We start from the raw sequence: 20,315 nt of genomic DNA on the forward strand, positions 1-20,315 counted from the left end.
GGGAAAAAACCCCACTTACATCCAACAACTCTCTTCCCAAGTCGTAGTGGCGTGAATATCCAAGTTTCATTCTCCATTAGAGCCCGATATTCTTCAAGAATAGCAGTACACCATGCAGGACTTTGTTGGGCTTCAAATACATCTCTAGGGATCAAGATTTTGTCTAGTGTTGACACAAAAGCTCTAAACTTCGATGAGAGACTGACATATGACAGATGATTCTAAACTGGATGCATTGTGTAGGATCTGGTACCTTTCCGAAGGGCAATTGGTAGATCCAAATTGGAAATAGAATTATCTAGTGATTCAGAATTCACAGGCTCTGACTGTGGACTAATTGTTGGTTTGTCACTGGACTATTTCATTCGTCACTGGATTCAAGGTTGATTCTTGGTTGTGCTCGATATGTTCCAGGCGTTTTCTCATCGTGTAAACTTTAATAGACTTATTTGAAAGATTGAGATGATCAGATGGATTGTCAGAAGACTGATGTTGGTCAGCCAAAGGAGAATGGTCTATCAACGGAGTTGGTTGATTATCAGGAGGTGGCTGAGACAAAAGCGGTACAGTGTTAATGAGAGAGGACCACATCCAATTCTGAGATTCATGTATATGACTGCCCCCCTGAATTTCAGAATTGAAGAATGGACATCTTTTAAAAAAGGTGGCATCCATGGTAGTGTAGAATTTTGGGGGCATAGGCGAGTAGCATTTGTAACCCTTTTTATTTGAGGAGTACCCAATAAACATGCATTTAATTGCACGTTCATCAAATAACTTCTGTTATGGGAGTAGACATGGACAAAGACAGTACAACCAAAGAATTTTATTGGAATTTTCAAAATAAGATGAGAGTTTGGGCATAGATGGACAAGGGCTTGGAGTGGTGTTTGGAAGTTGATGACACGAGAAGACATCCTATTTATCAGATAGGTTGCCATAAGAGCAGCTTCACCCCAAAATCTTTTTGGGGCATTAGCTTGAAACAGCAAGAATTGGACTACTAATATGTGACGATGTTTGCGCTCAGCAATCCTATTTTGTTGTGAAATTTCTACACAGGAACTTTGATGTACAATTCCATGATCATTCAGATATGGACCAAGAATGGAATTAAAAATTCACGAGCATTATCTGACTTGAAAACTTGGATATCTGTGTGGAATTAGTTCTTACTCATTACATGAAAATTTTTAAAACTGTTAGCTGATTTCATATTTATCTTTCAAAAGGAATGTCCAACTTATTCGGGTATGATCATCAACTAATAGTAAGGACCAACGAACCCCAATGAGATTTGGTATTTTATTGGGACCTCAAATATCCCCGTGAACAAGGCAAAATGGATGAGATGGCTTATATGGAATAGGGAAATACAAGCTACGAGTATGTTTAGACAGTTGTCAAACATCACACTAAAATGAATTTGGTTTTTTACTAATGAATAGTGATGGGAACAGATGCTTTAGGTACATAAAATTTGGATGGCCTAATCGATAGTGCCATAACATAATGTCACTATCTTTATTGGAATGAAAACAAGTCTTAAGATACTTGACTGACTGAGACCGAGAGCTGAGTTGTTTACCAATGAGAGGATTGCTTGCTTTGAAGAGATATAATCCGGAACAGAATTTAGCACTGCCAATCATCTTCCCCGAATCCAATGCCTGAAAAACATAAGATTGAGCAAAAAATTTAGTCTCACAATTAAGATCAAAATTAAGTTTACTTACAGAGAGTATGTTATAATCTAATTCTGGGCATATAACAAAGCTTGAAGGGTAAGAGTGGGTGTCAGGCGTACAACCCCTCTTCCAAAGACTTTGGATTGTGACCCATTAGCTATATGTATAGTCTGAGAACTATAATATGGAACAAATGTAGTGAATAATCTTCTATCACCTATCATATGGTCGGAGACGGTAGAGTCGACTATCCAAGAGGAGGATGAGTGCTAACTTGTTACATGAAAGGCAAAATGATCAGTACCTTGAGAACCTTTAGTGGTTGCTGTAGTGACTTGGACTGTATTGGAGTGACTTGAGACTTGAAGATTTGCCAGAAAGCATCCATTTGTTCCTTGGTGAAGGGAGATGGTTTTGGCACATCAACAGTAATAGTATTACCTCAATGGTCATACTTTCGCGTAGGCTTCCAATTTGCTAGCTTGCCGTGCAAATCCCAGCAAGTCTCCTTATAGTGGCCAAGTTTCTCGCAATGTTCACATCGTGGGCGTCCTCTTCGTGGAGCTAGATTTTGAGGTTGTTTTCGAGCAGCAAGAGATGTGAATTCTTCTGTGGCAGTGGCTAAGGCAGAAGACTCAAACCAAAGTGTCTTGGTTGGAGTTCCCATAATGATCCTTTTCCATCTTTCTTCACGATGAACTTCAGAAAATATCTCTCGAAAATTAGGGAGAGAGGTTTCTTGTTGAGAATTCGGCCACGCACCTCATCAAGAGACTTGTCTAGTCCCATAAGATATTTGAATACCCGTTTAGTCTCAATAATCTTCTTGAAGTATACAGCATCGTCGGTACTCTTCCACTCATGAGATTCAAAATGATCCAATTTTTGCCAAAGCGCTGTCAATGTGGAGAAGAAGGTAGTGACTAATTGATTAGCTTGGTGTAGGTCTTGAAGAGTGCTTTCGATGTGGAATAACTCTGGTGTTATCGCTGGTTGAAAATGTTTTCGGAGCAACATCCCAAATTTCTTTCGCTGATGGATAGAGGAAAAAGTTTTCTCCTATTTCGGTGATCATGGAACAAATGTGCCATGACATGCCAATATTATTTTTTGTTTTTCTAATTTATGATATTTAGCAACAGGTTCGATGGCTACCCCCCGTGAGATAGTCATCGCAACCACGACCGATCACAAACATTATTATGGACTGGGACTGATACGGGTTGTAATTATTAGACCAAGGAGATGAAGTGATCATTAAGGTCAAGATGATGTGGTAGTCAAAATTAAAGCTCACCTGGCAATTAAAGGTATTAGGTCTAGCCCGGCCAAGTGATAAGCTGTGCGGGATAGTGACAAAATAAAAACTTAAAGGTTGTTCAAATAAAGGCCCTCAATATATACCCGAGCAGGTCAAAAGGTCGACCGAATGAAGGGCTCTCTGTGTACACTCGATCGGACGAAGTCCGACCGAGTTTAGGAACACTTAACCCTATGTAAAGCTCTCAACATGTAATTGGCCGAACGAAGGCCAACCTAGCCAAGGGCTCTTCATGCTCACCCCACCAGGCAAAACCGGGCCGAGCCTAAGAGCACTTAACTTTATATAGAGCTCATAGTATATAACCGGTCAGACAAAGCTCGGACGAGTATAAAACTCTTAGTGTATGCCTAGCCAGGCAAATCTCGACCGAGCATAAGAACACTTAGCCTTATAGAGCTTATAATATATAACCGGGTGGAAAAAGGCTAGACAAGTATAAGGTTCTTAGTGTATGCCCAGTGAAGCAAATCCCGACCGGGAACAAGAACACTTAGCCTTATAGAACTTATGAGAATTGTTATACTATGGACCTTTTCCTACAGAACCATACGAACTACTGCCATGCCATTTTTTTTATTTTTTAAATATAGCATTTTTTGTTTTTTTTTTTCTCGTCGTTCATCGTGCCTCCACCTCGCCCGTCGGCCGCCGGCCGCCCACCGCCTGCCCACCGCCGACGGCCTCCGACCACTTGGACCCAACTAACACTATAGCCTGGGGGGAAAAGTGAACCCTTAGGGGAGAGGGATTTCGGCCGCGATCCAGCTCGATCACTGCGATCACAGCCGAACACAATGGCTGCGATCGTGTCGAAATGCAGACAGATCGCGGCCAGAATTCGGATGCGATCACGTGGCATTCCAACTGTGATCGCGCCAGAATACGGAAGAGATTGTGCGGGATTCCGATCGCGATCGCACGGGCCCGCGATCGCACAGGGCCACGATCGCGTCCGAATCTAGTCGTTGCCAGACCCGAGTCGGTTCGCGGCGAGAGAGAGAGCAAGCACGACGAGCGATGACGCGTACGCAGATTTATTTGCCACTTAAGTTGTCTGTATGGATATGTAGGAAATGGTATGTAGGATAACAATTTTGTAGAGCTTGTAATGTATAACCGGCTGTACAAAGACCGAACGAGTATAAGGTTCTTAGTGTACACCCAGCTAGCAAATCCCGATCGGGCATAAGAACACTTAGCCTTATAGAACTCATAGTATATAATCGGTCGGACAAAGGCCGGACGAGTATAAGGTTCTTAGTGTACGCCCAGCCAAGCAAATCCAGGCCGGGCATAAGAACACTTAGCATTATAGAACTCATAGTATATGATCGGCCATAAAAGGGCCAGACGAGTATAAGATTCTTAGTGTATGCCCAACCAGGAAAATCCCGGTTGGGCATAAGAACACTTAGTCTTATAGAACTCATAGTATATGACCGGCCGAAAAAAAGTCGGACGAGTATAAGGTTCTTAGTGTATGCCCAGCTAAGCAAATCTCGGTCGGGCATAAAAACACTTAGCCTTATAGAACTTATAATGTATAACTGGCCGGATAAAGGCCGGACGAGTATAGGGTTCTTAGTGTATGCCCAGCTAGGCAAAGCCCGACCCGGCATAACAACACTTAACCTTATAGAATCTTATGGGACCCTCACAGACATATTCCATTATCAAAACCAGAATAAGTTATTAGTATCCCGAGTGTATTTTTGGCACATTCTATGCATTATATTACTGGTTAAGCAAATTGCAGGTAGTATTTATACATAGCATAGCAAATTAAAGCTGGAATGAACATAAAACTGGCCAAGCTTCATTAACCGATCGAGATACATCTAGCAGACAACCTCTGACAGCATGGTGACAGCTCTTCAAAATTTGTCAAGGAATATTCTTCAAAACCTTCCTCGAAGGTTACATGGTTCCTTATGAAACAGATAGTTACAACAGCAAGGTTTCTCAATCCCTTCAATAATGGCGGAAAATGTATACGACAAAAGAGGTACATCATGGATAAGTAAAAGATTCCTAGGAGAATTATAACACATGATACAGGCTATACTTTTTCCATCACTGAACAAACTCTAACAACCCGGGGACCACCTCACGATCATGGAGGCTATGTGAGATGATATAAAAGGAGGGATCCTCTCCGTTGGCAAGGTACGCGAACTCCGCATTATAAACCCTAATTTCGCAAGCATTTCCACTACTGTCATCTTCTTCCAGAGCCGTACTAACTTGAGCATCGAATGGCCTTGCTAAGGATCCCCATCCCGGGCTTTGGTCACTAACGCTTTGTCGGATCGTCTGATTATACCCAGGATCGTTGGAAACCTCTCCTCGATGATCAATGATCTTGCTACAATCCGTAGCTAAATCACCGTCGTCACCAGCGCGTCATCTCGCTTCTTTCAAACAGGATCAGGGACCATTGAAGATAATTGTGGTCATCGAGTTTGTGACCGATGTTAAGGGCAAAGGAGGAATCGGCAGGTGTTTGTGAACTGCTTGATATATGGGAAGAAACATGAGGGCTTGTGACAGATGAATCGTCGGAGGTTTGGTTGGAATAGGCCATGGAGATTGAGGCGAACGATTAGAAGGAGAAAGGGGCGCTGTTGTCGCAGAGGAGAAGACACTGGCACTGCTGAGGAGAAGACAGCGTCGTTGCAGAGGAGAAAACGCTGGCACTACAGAGGAGAAGACAACGATGTTGTTGCAAGAAGACGCTGCAGTTTAGAGTTGTAGATGAGATAGGGGCGCTATCGCTGCAGAGGAAAAGACAACGTAACGTCACTGCAAAGGAGAAGATGTTGGCATTGTTGTGGATAATTCAGCGTTGATGTAGAGGAGAAAACGTTGGCAAATTTTATGATCCCTTTAAGAGATCCTTCTTCGAAACAGGAAACGCTAAATTCATTGAGGGCAGCGCGAGTGAAAGAGAAGATGTTGGCATTGCTGTGGATAATTCAGCGTTGATGTAGAGGAGAAAACGCTTGCAAATTTTATGATCCCTTTAATAGATCCTTCTTCGAAACAGGAAACGCTAAATTCATTCAGGGTAGCGGGAGTGAAAAGGTCAAGAAAGTATCTTTTGAGGAATACATTGGCAATCCTTCTATGGTCACTACTAGTGTGATTAGTAGCAATGTGGTTACCATACCACACATTATAAGCATCGCACATCGAGTGAGTGTAGTGAACTAAGATATTCTCATGACATCTTCAATGCAATTGGAGGAGTCTTCCACTGAAATTGAGGTATTGTCACATATTGATAAGCAAGTACCTCAACCACCTTAAACACAAGTGCATTGAAGGTGATTCACAAGGAAACGGAGAACCACGAATTCTCGTGATTATGTTTATCTCCAAGAGTATGATTTTGACATAGGGTTGGAAAGTGATCCTACATCTTTCCAAGAAATCAAACAATGCTCTAACACTGAAAGGTGGATTAACGACATGCAAGAAGAGTTGAAGTCTATGGCAGACAATGACGTTTGAAAACTTATCGAATTGCCTGAAGAAAAGAAGCTCATTGGTTATAAATGGATATTTAAAACCAAACAAAATTCAAAGGGTAATGTCAAAAAGTATAAGGTCTGTCTTGTTGCCAAGGGATTCACTTAGAAAGAAAACATTGATTACAAGGAGACTTTCTCACATGTGTCGACGAAAAACTCCCTTAGGATAATCATGGCACTTGTAGCTCATTATGATTTGAAGCTACATCAAATGGTCGACGAAAAACTCCCTTAGGATAATCATGACACTTGTAGCTCAATATGAGTTGAAGCTACATCAAATGGACGTAAAGATTGCATTCTTCAATGGAGACATAAAGGAGTCTATATATATGGTGCAACCAGAGAACTTTGAGTCTGAGGACTCAAAGCACCTAGTATGTAAATTAAAAAAAAAACCATTTATGGTTTAAAACAGGTGTCTCGTCAGTGATACTGAAAATTTGATCAAGTGGTTATCTCATTTGGATTTAAGAAGAACCCCATTGATCAGTGCATACATGTCAAGTTCAGTGGGAGCAAGTTTGTTATACTTGTTCTATACGTAAACGATATGTTTCTTGCGAGCAATAATAAAGGTCTGCTATATGAAACCAAGTCAATTCTATCTGGCAATTTTGAAATGAAAGATTTTGATGAAGCATCATTTGTCTTATGCATACAGATCTGTCGTGACCACTCAAGAGGCATTCTTGGATTTTCGCAACATACCTATATTGAAAAGGTGCTTATAAGGTATGACATGCAGAATTGTACGCAGTGTCCACAGCTTGAACTTGAAAAAAAAAAGGTATGTAACGTTTATAGTTGGGATGTTAGGCAAATAAGTAACTCAGGACCATTGCACTGGAAAGCGATTAAGAGAGTGATGTGATATTTACAAAGAACTAAAGGACATATGCTCACGTATCGGAGATCAGATTACCTGTAGGTGATTCGATATTCAGACTCCGATTTTGCTGGATGCTTGGATAGTAGGAGGTCCACTTTGGGCTATATTTTCATGCTTGCTGGAAGAGTTATATCTTGGAAGAGTGCCAAACAGACGCTAGTAGCCACTTCTACTATGGAGGAAGAGTTGGTAGCATGCTATGAAGTATCCAATCACGAGATTTGACTGCGGAACTTTATCACAGCATTGTAGATCGTTAATGGCATTGGCAGACCACTAAAGATCCACTGTGATAATAAAGCCACAAAACTTTATGTCAAGAACAAACATAGTTTGTCGAAGTCTAAGCACATCGACATCAAGTTTCTAGTGGTTAAAGAAAGAGTTCAGAGTTGTCAAATCATGGTAGAGCACATCAACACAGATTCCATGTTGGTCGGTCCACTCACCAAAGGCTTGATGCCTAAGGTGTTTCATGCGCATGTTGTGGATATAGGAGTCATTCTTATGGAAAAAGAACTCATCTGTATTTATTTTATTGCTCTATATATTGATTAATAAAGACAAATATTTGCTTTGATTATTGTACGTACTTAAAGTTCAAAATATTAATAAAAATTTATATCTCTGTTTAACACTCTGACTATGATATCATTATTTACTGTTGCTGTTTAGCATTTAGTGTTTGTAAATATAATATAAATTTCTTTTGGAATCATACAGTTTGGATCATAATTTGCTATTACAGTTTAGCATAAAGTATTTTGCAAATATGATCTGACCTCTTTTGAGATCATCTTAAGACCAATTGAAAATTGACATGTACTGATCATATTTCATGTAATTTTCACTCTACACATCTACATCTTAATCTATGTCATTAATGATATTGATATTGTAATTACTGTTGAGACTTGTTACGATCATATATAGTAGTTATGACCTCTTTAATCCTATACCAATGAAATTAATGAACCAGATTGTTTACAAGGATATTATGTACCCATAAAGTTTGATATTAACTAAAGTTTTACTTATATTTCATGTACAACTCACAACTAACCCAAGTGAGAGATTGTTGATTATTATCTCTAATTGGTGGATTTAATTGTAAGTTGTGCATATGAGTACAAATCGAACTCATTAAAGTGATCTAACTTAGACTTATTGAGTTCGATTATTGAATGTAGACCTTGTATGTGTAGAAACTAGTCCCGCATCTATTATCATCTATATACTGATAATAAATGTTCATTATATATATGGACTTATAATCTCGTATCTATTATTATCTATAAGTTGATAATAGATGTCCACTATATATAGGATTGGTCCCCAAGGGTTTAGGAAATCATCTTAACTTAGTTTCTTGTTCTCTAGTGACAAAAAACTTTACGGTGTCATCATCCCCTAAGCCCCTTGGAAGATCCTTCCCGTTTGCTTCCGCTTCTTCTTTCTCAAGATCTTCTGGATAACGCTAAAGATAAAGACATAGTCTGCAATCAGGTTCTTTGTCATTATGTTTATATATTTACTTTCTTATACCATGTTTAATTGATGAAACTAGATCTATGCTCATATTCTTATATTTCCTATGTACGAGTTCTTATTTCAGTTTTCTTAAAATTAATGTGGCTTAGGTTTTACAAGAACCTTCATGCTTGTGTTTGTAATGTTCGTATTTCATCATCATGGGGATCATCTCTTTCTTGTATTGTCTGCAAAAGAATAGTACAAAAATACATTGAACTCAGGAATCTGAATCATTTATCTTCACTGTTTGTGTCACGTATGTTAAATGAACTACGACCTATATGAAAATTTTATAGATATTTCAATCATTTCCAATCACAGCTAATGAACATTCGCTTTCAAACTGTTGGATACATTAAACCAATTGTTGGAGAATGTTAACGACTAAATTTAGAAATGAGAGCTTGCAGGATCGAACTTAAATCTTATTTAACCAAAACAATTCTAGAAAGCAAGGCACGAAAAAATATGTATGAAAAAATATTATGCTCAACTTACCTCAACAACTTCACGAGCACCAAAATAATATGCATTTTCAGAATCATCTGGCTCACCATGTCTTGACGGGTCAATCAATCCAACCACCTAATCATTCATTCAACTCACCCCCACCCACCAGCTTGGACTGAAGCAGACCAATTATAATCTGTTGTAAAAATACAACACTCCATTTGAAATAAGAAAAAGAGGTAAAGGAATGTAATTGGCCATAAAACTTTTAGAACTTGCAACCATTAGTAGGATAATAACAACAGTAGCACCTTTAAATGTTGCAATTGTGACGAATAAACTCGCTTGGTGTACTTAGACAAAAGTTGGCCCAAAGCATCAGTACTCGGAAACCGTGCAATACCAAGACCAGCCATCCATCCATCCATAATGGCAGTTGACAGAAGTTCTAGCTGGCTAGTAGAATTTCCACTGATAGAATCAGCACCCACGACAGAGAGGAAATCATAATTCTCTACAAGCCATGACCGAATTTGGCGCTGCAACTCACCAGCTGGTGTATGAACAAAGAGTGCAGCAAGTGCCTTATTTCCAATTGCAAAAGCTTTAGCCTCCTCAGTTATTTCTCGGAGCTTTCCTCCAGTAACATGATGCCTCCACGTCTCCTACGCTTACAAACCAAAGAATACTTAGGACACAAGTAACATATGTGTTAGCCAATAGTCTAAGTAGTACTTTTTCCCTGTCTTGAAAACGGTTTATACCTGATCAATCCCTCGAAGCTTTAAGACTATGGATGACAATTTAGACTTTTTTTCTGGTTTTATGTTCACCTTAAAACCATGGACTGAATCATAGTGAACCAGAGATCTACTAGGACTACTACCACGGCTAGAGCTTCTGCTATGGCCATCATTAGCTTTTTCAAGGAACCGTTCTACTGAAGAAACCTACTAAAAAGGAGTGGAACAAGATTAAAGGATTTCACAACTAGCAAGAAATGAAACCAGTTCAGTAAGAAACTCTTAGAAGGTAGCAGCGAGTGGGATACATTACCTTGATCGATTGCAGCTCAGGTGATCGAGCAAGCAGAGATCTTATGTATAATATTCTGACACATGAAACTAGCATAGTATCCATAACCTTCTTTGGTTCCATTTTACGAATAAATGAAAAAACAGCATCTCTGATCTCAGCAAGTATTTCGTGTTCCCTAGCAGCAACTGCTTTGATGACTACAGCCAAAACCTGCAACACGATTTACATTTTATGAGTAAGACACTCTAGATGTCATAAGGACTATTAAGTACCAACCAAAAAGATACCATTATCACACACAAAAAGAGCATTTGTGATTATTCTAAACATTATGTGCCAAATTGATATGATTCCATAACTATAACTAATTCCCAACTTACCGAAACACAAGATTTGAACCAAACAAATCTTTCTAAAAAGTTGTAGGTTGTTGCAAATTTGAGTGAAAAAATTCTTGGAAATTCCAACCCTAGAATAGCAGTGTCAAAAGTTCAATTAATTAACTCATTGAATTTATTCATCTACAAATTGCTTTTAAAGTGTCAATTGTATCACCAAAAATTGAAAAGTATATCACTTTGTATTTTTCATAAAGAACCAACTTGGTTAAGTAATAATGAAAGCAATTTAAACTATATGCTTTACAATGAAACTTTGGAGGACTAAACAATGTATACTGAGCATCAGACTATCATCCTGCAATGGAAGGGCGCAATTCACCATATGATTCACAAGAAATGATGATACATGCTGAATGAGTAAATACAAGCATGTAACCAAGAAAAAACCAAGTCAGACTAATCATAGTTAACTCCCTCATGTCATCCGAGACAACTAGCATGCTCTTTATTGTTCAATGTAAGAGTCACGGCCACAATTTCATATAGGTAGTGGAGATAAAAAAAAAACTACTATAGAAATTCTAGGGTTTTTAAAGTCCACAAGTGTGGAGGAAGCCAACAAGAACAGGAATAATAAGTGGTCTTCATCTCATTTGTTTTTTCTTTTATTCTTCCTCTTCACATCTTCTATTGGCTAGGGATAGGGGAGTATGAAAGATGAATAAGAAGACAAAGGTGGGAGAAAATCAAGAAGCAAGAGAAGGTATAAGCAGGAAACAAGGGAGGCAGCACAAAAAGAACAAGAAGGGAAATGGGACTGAACAAAAGGAAATCGGAGATTAGGTGATCACATTTGATTTTGATTGGCGTTGAAATGCATCGTATAGGCATAAAATAAGTAGCTATCCAAATCAAGAACAAGATCTGTAATGATACCAAGATTTAACATTAACATTTGTGAGATCATTGAGTGCTTTTCCTAGTAGACAATGTTTGTAAGTGCAAGTACAATTACCTGCATCTTCCCTGTTGTCAAATAGAGACTATACACATTGTGTTTTGCAAAAATAGCACCATGCAACTAGATTAAATAAACATTAATATCTACCATAATGAGGTAAATCTTTATTAGCACACTTGATCTATACAATCAAAAATATATACCAGCATCAAAAGTTTATTAGCACCATCAGATATTGCAGCAAAGCTCTCAAACTGGTCCGGATCAAAATCAGCAAGTGCAGCAATAAGATAATCTCCAGCAGGTGCTGTCTTTCTTATCTCATTACTTGATTTCACAAGAGCTCCTGTGTTTTCATTCTTGTCCTGTGAACCAGGCAATGCTAGGGCATTGAGTGAAGGGACTCTGTTGTTGTCACCCCTGCCCAAAATAGAAAGAAGACATATATATTGCAGTCTTAAAAACTAGAAAAGCATTCAAATGTAAAATGTACCTGTTTAAGTCTCTTCCCTGCATGTCCACAGTTCTTCCAGCAGCAGGGCTCGACATCATTTAGGGGATAGAAAAATTGAAGGAATTTGAGATGGAATGAACAACCAAGAAGAATGTTTCTTTTGAGTTTATTCAGCTTAAACAATATTTATAGTTCCAAGCATTGATATATTGCTTACTCCCAAGCTTGTCAAGAACGAGATCTCAAATACAATGAGAGGTTCACAGGATAGGAGCATAAATGTAAGATCATACAATTGACCAACAATAATTTTTTGCAATATCAAAATAAGATGTTATCATCATTGTTGTCAACATCAACAACCTATATTTGTCCCAACTCTTTGGGGTCAGATACAATAACCCAAACCCAATGAATTCAATGAGATAATATTATTGTCACAAACATATTTGAAGATTCTCGAAGTACCTCCTATTAAAATACCACACTAAAATTGATTGGCTAAATACTTATGATTCAAAAGCTTGATCTGCTAGAAAAGTGACCACTCTTTATATTTATATACTTAATAGATATGATCTGCTAGGAGCATTAATGTAAGGGCATTAAATGAATAGGTACTCAAAGAATTCACTCTTAGCAACAAGAGACACAAGTAGCACTTAGACATGTTAGTTCACAGCATGCTTTATGTCCTGGATTTTGGTGCCTGACCATAACCAAGTTTGAATACTACCAACTATCTCAAATTCCATTTGAAATCTATTAATCAAACTTCACGCGACTATATCAAACATGACAGCAACTTTAGACCAAAGCCTAATTGGCAATAAGTATAGATAGAATACCCAAACTGATAATACAACAGCATAGAGCTCGAAGCTCATGGTCCCAAAGAAGAATAGAACCACATTAAATCTACTAGTCTACATAGTAAAGACTATTTCCACAACTTAAATGTGTGGCCATAAGATCAGTAAAACTCCCCTTTTTGCCACTAACAATAACCATAATAAAAGAAAAACTTTAAATTTTTCCGAGGAAAATACAAATTTGGTATCTCATGCAAAGAAAAACTTAAATTTTTTCCAATCAGTAATACAAATTTGGTATCACATGCATTTACGATTTACCCTCTTGTACTGCTTTGGCTAACAATATACTTGTACACTTTATTTTTGCTACCATATCAAATGGTAATAAGAGTGTGAGTGTCCATGGACCAACAAACATGCCGGGGGAGGGTTAGTTACTCAAAAATCTTTTCACCTGTTGCGAATAGTAAAAAAAAGAAAGAACTAAATATGCAGAGATAGGCTGGGATCAAGAAGACATTTTTCCAACATTCTATGCTTGTAAGATCCATATCAGCTGACTTTGCGGCCTCCAAGATCCTTCCGGTGAGCCCGACGCCGACGATACCAGCTAAGGTCCCAGCGGTATTAGAAACTCCCATAACAATTCCTGCATATCGCGGAGCCACGTCCATGTGATTTACAGCGAACCCGGCTCTTCCGAGTGCTAAGAATCCAAGAGAAATAGAAGAGCATATGATAGTCCAGGAGGGATTCCTGAATAGTGGAATGGCCATTAGAGAAAGAGCTGCGATGACAAAGCCGATGGTGTTGAGAAACTTCCGAGTCTTGGTCACTGATAAGAACCTTCTTGTGATTAAGTGATCAGCTAAAATCCCTCCTATGTTTGAGAACATGAACATGTTGAAGTAAGGAATCATCTTAGAAGATCCCATGTCCTGAAGACTGAGCTGAAGGCCGAGTTCAAAGTACGTTGGCAACCAGTTCATTAGTATGTACAGTGCGTAGTGAAAGGTGAAGTTGTTTACCACGATTGCCCAAATCGGTAAGTTGAAAATTATCTTCTTCCAAGGAATTTTAGTGAAGCGCCTCAGGTTTCCAGCACTTGGGATTTTCTTTTCTCTTGAAACAGGCAAGTTGGGCTCTCCGAAACCTGCAGTAGCAGCTTTGGGATGTTCGGAACGAACTGGATCACTAGAAAACCTAAACCAGAGAAATGACCACATGAGACCCAGAGCTGATTCAACCGTGAAAACTGACTGAGGTCCCTTGTATTTTACCAGACTTGGCAACACAAGCATGCCACCAGCTGCTCCTAGGTACATCCCGGATGTCGTAAGAGAAACAGAACGCGAGCGCTCATGGGGAGGGACCCATTGTGCTAGAATTGTGTGAATGGAGGGGAATATAAAGCCTTGTGCCACACCTACAAGGAAGCGGGCAACAACCATCATATTCACTTTGCTGGCATCTAGTGGAGCAAATGCACATGTTAGCGACCACAGCAAAAACGAAAACAGCAGAACTCGTCGTCCTCCAACATATTGTGCAGCCAAACCCCCAGGCACTTGTGACACAACATATCCATAGTAGAATACCGAAAGAATTAGACCCTTGCTTGATTGATTCACACCAATGCTATCTGCAGCCGCTGTGTACGCAATTGAGAATCCTATTCGCTCTAGATAGCACACACTTGTGCAGATAAAGGTTAATAAAATGATACTGTACCGCTTTGGAAATCTCATCTTCTTCAACAGTTCCATTAGTTTATATCATGGAGTATATGCGCATGTATCCAAATTTCACTCCCTGTGGCGTTATTGTTCTTCAACAAAGATAATCCTGCACTCTTCTCACACTCTGCATGATTTGGGAATATTGGCATGTTAAAGAAGACAATTAAACAAAATTATCTTAGTCTATAGGACTTGAAACGATCTTCATAAACAAAATTAAAAAATTTGAAGCCATGGATGGCCATATTACAGAAGATAATTATGGAATCTTGCTGAAGCAACAAAAAGCTGACAATTGATAATCTAACCACAAGCAACCACTAATCAATTAAGTTTGACAGATGTAGAACCACAAGCAACCAAACACTCATATCAAATATAGAATCACCGCAATTATAATATTTATTGACTTGAAACACCGGTTATAAAAACCAAGGATGAACCACAACCAAATTTCAGCCCGAGCAGAAATGTATGGGCATATGGGCATATAATACCATGATTCATAGAAACAAGTGGATAAAAGCCTTCCTCATACAAATCTAAGCCAAAATTACCTCAAAAGTCTTGGTCTTCACGCCTACAAGTGGGATCTCAACTAGATATGTCAAACAATCCCCGCACAACTTCCAGACCCTAAATGAAGCAAAATCACACATCAAACACTACCAAAGATATAAATAAAAAGAAAGTATAATTAATTCAGATCAGATCTGATCTCGGACAAACATCGCATTCGACATATCACTTCACTCAACACACAAAATTGCAACATCGAAGAGATTGAGGAATCCAAATAATTTGAAGCTACAGAAGAGGAAGGAGAGTTAGAAACAAGATGTTGACTGTCGTTTCAATGAGTTGGCTCGACAAGTTCCCCCGCTCCAAACCCTAGGTCTGCTTCGATGGACAGACGGTAGGGAAGGAAGAAAATGGACGAACTCACGAGAGGCGACCACTGCTGTGGATTACTCCAAATCAGAAGAGGAGGAAGAAGTTGTTTTGGATCAGTCGGCAAAAAGGGCGACTGCGCTCGCAAGATGTTTTGGATCGGTGGAATGTTACGGTTTCGTGATCGGGAGGTCTAATTGTAATATTGCAGAAATGATCTTGACCGTTAAAATTTAAAGGGACGGAGGAGATTAAGTACCATGCCACCCTTATGAGGATCTATGATGAGGGTGGAATGGTAATTATGGCGATAAGCAAATCCTAATGAATATTTTCTTGTTTAATGGGACGTTAAATAAATTTGCGTAACGGATTCTTTGCAACTAACAAGGATGCTTTCACATCACGAGGATACTACACATATATTAAAGATGTCATGATACCTTGAGATTTAATCTGATCCGTCCGATCGACAATGGGACATGAGGGCAGAGAGAAATAGGGACAGAGGATCTGAACGGTTTATTTTAAGACTTTTGTGAAAACTATTTTTTAGGACATATTTGATAGTTATATAAACTAAGTGGATAGATTATGATATGTTTATTTTGTTTAAGGCAATGAATATAAAAATTAATTATCACATAATATTTTTTTAATAAACATTATGCATATAAAATTAAACTATTGCTAAACTAAGAAAATATAGAATAATTCGTTTATCTCCATTTGATCTGAGATTTTAAATCTGATAAAACATTAAATATTTTTTAAAAAATATTTTTATTTAGTTATAGTGATAAAATGATATCATTAATGAAATTATTTATTTGATTTATCTAATTTTTTCAATTAACTTAAATTATATAATTTATTTAATTTATTTAAATTATTCAACTTGCATCAATAATCCAAGTCGTTTGGTTGATAAATTTATTAAACATTCATTTTAACACGATTCTTTATAAAATTTAGGGGGCGTATGGTTCAAAATTATCAATCGGAATGGTAATGGGTTTGATTATAGGGTCAATGGGAATGGGAATCAGGATTGCATTATCAGCGTTTGGTTCAAAATCTGGAATGAATATGATTATAATTGATAATGTTTGTTTCGAATCAACATTAGTAATGGGAATCAAATAAATTTCCAATTTTACCCTTATTAGTTAATGCATTAAAAATTATTAAAAAAATAATATCTATATTTTTTAAAATAACATACATGTTATAATAATCACAAAAATATTTTAATTTTTTCATTTTAATTATTTATGTATTTAAATTTGATTCATTTTAATTTGAAATAGAAACACAATTTTAAAATGTAAAATATTGAACACCAACACGTAGTTGCTCAGGTTCTCATCTTCACAATTAGATGAAAAAAAATCTTACAAAACAAATATGTGAGATTAGACCTAAGCAACACTGTTCAAATCAATTTCACCTCAAACCGAGTCTCTCCGCATGAGCCAGAAGTTGGCACAACTAGTTCATAGAAGTGTTTCACAGTCACAAGAAAGGATCATTTCTTGAAGGAAAAATTCCAGACTCAATCAAATTCCAAAAAAGAGTTGACTCAATGTAAAAATCTTGAAGGATCATTTATTCAAAGAGTTGACTCCAGAAATATGAAATACTCCAGACTCAATCAAATTCCAGAACGAGCTCTAAGTTCATGCATACATGTGAAGGCCTTTCTAAAACCTGAAATCGTACTATAATTGTAACATCCTGATAGTTAAAGCAATTAATTTGCTTGTATATCCTTGCCTTAGCACTTCATACTTCATACCACTTAACAATTTGCCTTTATTCCTTTCTGTTTTGGCACATGTGATTGCTTAATCATTCATCTACAGCACCGCCCCTTGAAATGAGATGATCTACACTTCCAGAAAAAGGAATTACCAACATGTAATTCATGTGTACATGCTTCCCACTTTTCATTTATATGATTATCAACATACTATTCTTTTTTTCATCAGTCATGCTTTGGTTGCTAAAGTAGCGTATCAGGTCACAGCAAAAATCTGAATGTGAACGTTGGCAAAGCACTTAACTTCAACTTTAAAACAAGCAGGTTTATTTCACAGACCTTTCTAAACGATTGTAGAAGGGAGGACACAGATATCTTCGAATCGAGAGGAAAAGACATTACATTGAAGGGTTACCTGGTGGTGAGCGTGGGGAGGAGATGCAGCGGTTCGTGATCCGGTCGAAATACCTAGGTCACCGGTACGACGATACTAGGAAGTTGGAGGCGTTCAGATTCGGGGAAGAAGGGGATCTTTGAATCCCCGACGAGGTGGGGCGTTCGGCGAAGTGGCGGCGTTCGACGAGGTGGAGGCGTTCGGCAGGTGGCGACGTTCGGCGTCGGGCGAGTTGCGGCGTTGGCGTCGTTTGAGAACAGGTTGCAAAGAGAGTAGAGAAATGCGATGGAAAATATTAGGTTAAGGGTATTTTAGGAATTAATGAGACATTTTGATTGATGCAAATCCAGGAAATTGATGTAATAGATTTGATTCAATTTAGCTAATTAATTTATTCATCTTGAGTTAATGAAGGTAGAAAAATAAAAATTTATTTTAATTCAAACTATCCAATAAAATAAATTTATAATTCTGAAATTTATTCATCTTGAGTTAATGAAGGTAGAAAAATAAAATTTTATTTTAATTCAAACTATCCCATAAAATAAATTTATGATTTTGAAACAGTTAAAAAAATATCAATGACTAATTAATAATAAAGAATAATATAAAAAATTGATTGTTAGGTTGAGTACATTATAAGTCATGTTTGTAAAGAATAATATAAAAAGAATTGATTGTTAGGTGAGTTCACTATAAGTCATGTTGGAGATTGTACATGATGCATAACCATTAATATTTATAAATCGTTATCATAAAAAATAACACCTAACTTATCTGAGTGCCCGGACATTTGTACAAGTTTTCAGATTTATACACTTATGAATATACAGAGTCAAGATGTGCGGGCTACAAATTTCCTGTATATATGTATATGATTATTATTTTAGAAGTATATGAATTTGAATATTAAATTTTTAAAATTATTATGAAAATAAGTTTTAGTCCACATTTATTTTCCATGATAGTTTTATTTTGATTCGTAATTTAATTTTTTATCGATAAAAATTAATTTACCGATAGAAATTAAGTTTGTTAATAAATTTAAAATATTTATTGCTTATACTAATTGATATTTTTTTAAAATTACTTTCAAAAATCAAAAACATATTTAATATCGTGATATTTATTTATCTCTAAATTTTTTATGCTTTACTTTATCTTTTTATTCATTCATTATCTTGTGCCCTTAGTCCTCTGGAAGTTATTACCCATACTTTTTTTTTTTATAATTCATTGTCTAATAAATATTTTTGGTTAATTAAATTTAATTGATAATTTATCAAAGTTAAAATTGATAAAAATATAACACGATGCATGAAGCTCTCACTGATATAGGATCCCGGAGAAGGGTCTATTGTACGCAATGACTACTATTGGTGCAGCTTGCACTAATGATCTAATTTAATTTTTATAAATAAGATTCGCCCCTCCTCCTCCTCGTTTGTTGTCAATCCTACATGAGTTTGTTACCTCTTGGTTACGCAACAATAATTTTACCGCTATATCAAGACTTCCCTCTATCGAAGTTAAATTGATCGATAATTTTTTAAAAAAAAATAGCAATTAAAATGTATAGTAATAGTATTATAATAATTTATTACTTGTTGCTAAATTAGTTGGTATTTATAATATTTAATTGACAAAATTTAATATTATTTATTTAATTAAAAATATTTATTAGACAATATATATTATATTGTAATAAATTATGCTCAAAATTTTAACATAATTTTTTATTTTTAAAATTTTATTAATAGAGAAGTGGGATTTGGGAAAGACCTAAAATAATCTTTTACCGGGTATGAAATTATCCTTTCAAATTTTACTAATAAAATTAAATATCTTTAATAATATTTTTAATATTTAATTTTTAAGAAAATATTAAGGCCTTAAAAAAAAATTATTCTACCACATGCCTCATTGAGATGGCCCTAAACCTACCGTAACATTTTTTGAGGGACGTTATTTGTTATAGGTTACATACATTACAATGTATACTAGAGGGATGTTATTTGTTATAGGTTACATACATTACAATGTATACTAGTGGCAAAAATTAAAAAAAAAAAAAAAGCGATATTGCTCGCCATTACAATGTATACTAACAAAAAAAGAAAAAAAAGGTAGATCCGCTACCTTAGCGTTAGCGGCCCCCCTAGTGCCGGCCACCATTACAATGTATACTAGATAGTACATATGGAGGATAATTTTTTTTTTTTGAAAAAATTCCCCTCTCAAAATATGATTATTATAATGTGTTTCTATCCTCGTATATTTTGATATTGAACCTATGAAATAAACTATTGTATGATTTCTTTTATCTATATATTCAAAAAATTAAAAACATATTTATTATATTTATAAATTATTGATCGTAAATTAATTTCATAAAAAACTTTTTTATTTAATTAGTCTAAAATGTCCATAAATAATATTGTTGGTGTAAACTACCTTAGGTTAAGGTTGACCAAGTTCGGGTTGGCTCGATTTTAGATTT

At 36.6% G+C, this 20,315-nt stretch overlaps 2 protein-coding genes across 6 annotated transcripts; both read right to left on the minus strand.

Moving 5' to 3' along the window:
* Positions 1–1,416: 1,416 nt before the first annotated feature.
* On the minus strand, positions 1,417–13,160 carry LOC122036205 (kinesin-like protein KIN-14L). Of its 4 annotated transcripts, none has more exons than XM_042595465.1 (8): positions 12,254–13,160; positions 11,964–12,180; positions 10,477–10,668; positions 10,185–10,370; positions 9,732–10,085; positions 9,469–9,616; positions 1,993–2,584; positions 1,417–1,670 (listed from the first exon to the last, which is right to left on the minus strand). In XM_042595465.1, the coding sequence occupies exons 1-6, from the start codon at positions 12,310–12,312 to the stop codon at positions 9,560–9,562; spliced, it is 1,065 nt and encodes a 354-aa protein (XP_042451399.1). In that variant the 5' UTR covers positions 12,313–13,160; the 3' UTR covers positions 1,417–1,670; positions 1,993–2,584; positions 9,469–9,559. The 4 variants fall into 4 exon arrangements, with proteins under 4 accessions (XP_042451399.1, XP_042451398.1, XP_042451400.1 ...); XM_042595464.1 differs by having other exon boundaries at positions 1,993–9,155; positions 12,254–13,159; XM_042595466.1 differs by lacking the exon at positions 1,993–2,584 and having other exon boundaries at positions 12,254–13,159.
* A 113-nt stretch (positions 13,161–13,273) lies between these two features.
* Positions 13,274–18,085, minus strand: LOC122036204 (probable anion transporter 6). 2 transcript variants are annotated; one of them, XM_042595462.1, is made up of 3 exons: positions 17,837–18,085; positions 15,326–15,404; positions 13,274–14,892 (listed from the first exon to the last, which is right to left on the minus strand). In XM_042595462.1, the coding sequence occupies exon 3, from the start codon at positions 14,793–14,795 to the stop codon at positions 13,464–13,466; it is 1,332 nt and encodes a 443-aa protein (XP_042451396.1). In that variant the 5' UTR covers positions 14,796–14,892; positions 15,326–15,404; positions 17,837–18,085; the 3' UTR covers positions 13,274–13,463. The 2 variants fall into 2 exon arrangements, with proteins under 2 accessions (XP_042451396.1, XP_042451397.1); XM_042595463.1 differs by lacking the exon at positions 15,326–15,404.
* Positions 18,086–20,315: the final 2,230 nt, after the last annotated feature.

This window comes from Zingiber officinale, unplaced genomic scaffold, assembly GCF_018446385.1.
Source record: "Zingiber officinale cultivar Zhangliang unplaced genomic scaffold, Zo_v1.1 ctg134, whole genome shotgun sequence".
Lineage (NCBI taxonomy): Eukaryota > Viridiplantae > Streptophyta > Magnoliopsida > Zingiberales > Zingiberaceae > Zingiber > Zingiber officinale.

What these genes read in the sequence shown, in the direction of transcription:
- LOC122036204 (XM_042595463.1), bottom strand. Translation starts at nt 14,795, where the DNA reads ATGGAACTGTTGAAGAAGATGAGATTTCCAAAGCGGTACAGTATCATT.
- LOC122036205 (XM_042595465.1), bottom strand. Translation starts at nt 12,312, where the DNA reads ATGATGTCGAGCCCTGCTGCTGGAAGAACTGTGGACATGCAGGGAAGA. An exon ending in CTAATAAACTTTTGATGCTG is followed by an intron (nt 10,669 to 11,963) that starts GTATATATTTTT and finishes ATCGTGTTGCAG; the next exon opens with GTTTTGGCTGTAGTCATCAA. An exon ending in CTGAGCTGCAATCGATCAAG is followed by an intron (nt 10,371 to 10,476) that starts GTAATGTATCCC and finishes CCTTTTTAGTAG; the next exon opens with GTTTCTTCAGTAGAACGGTT.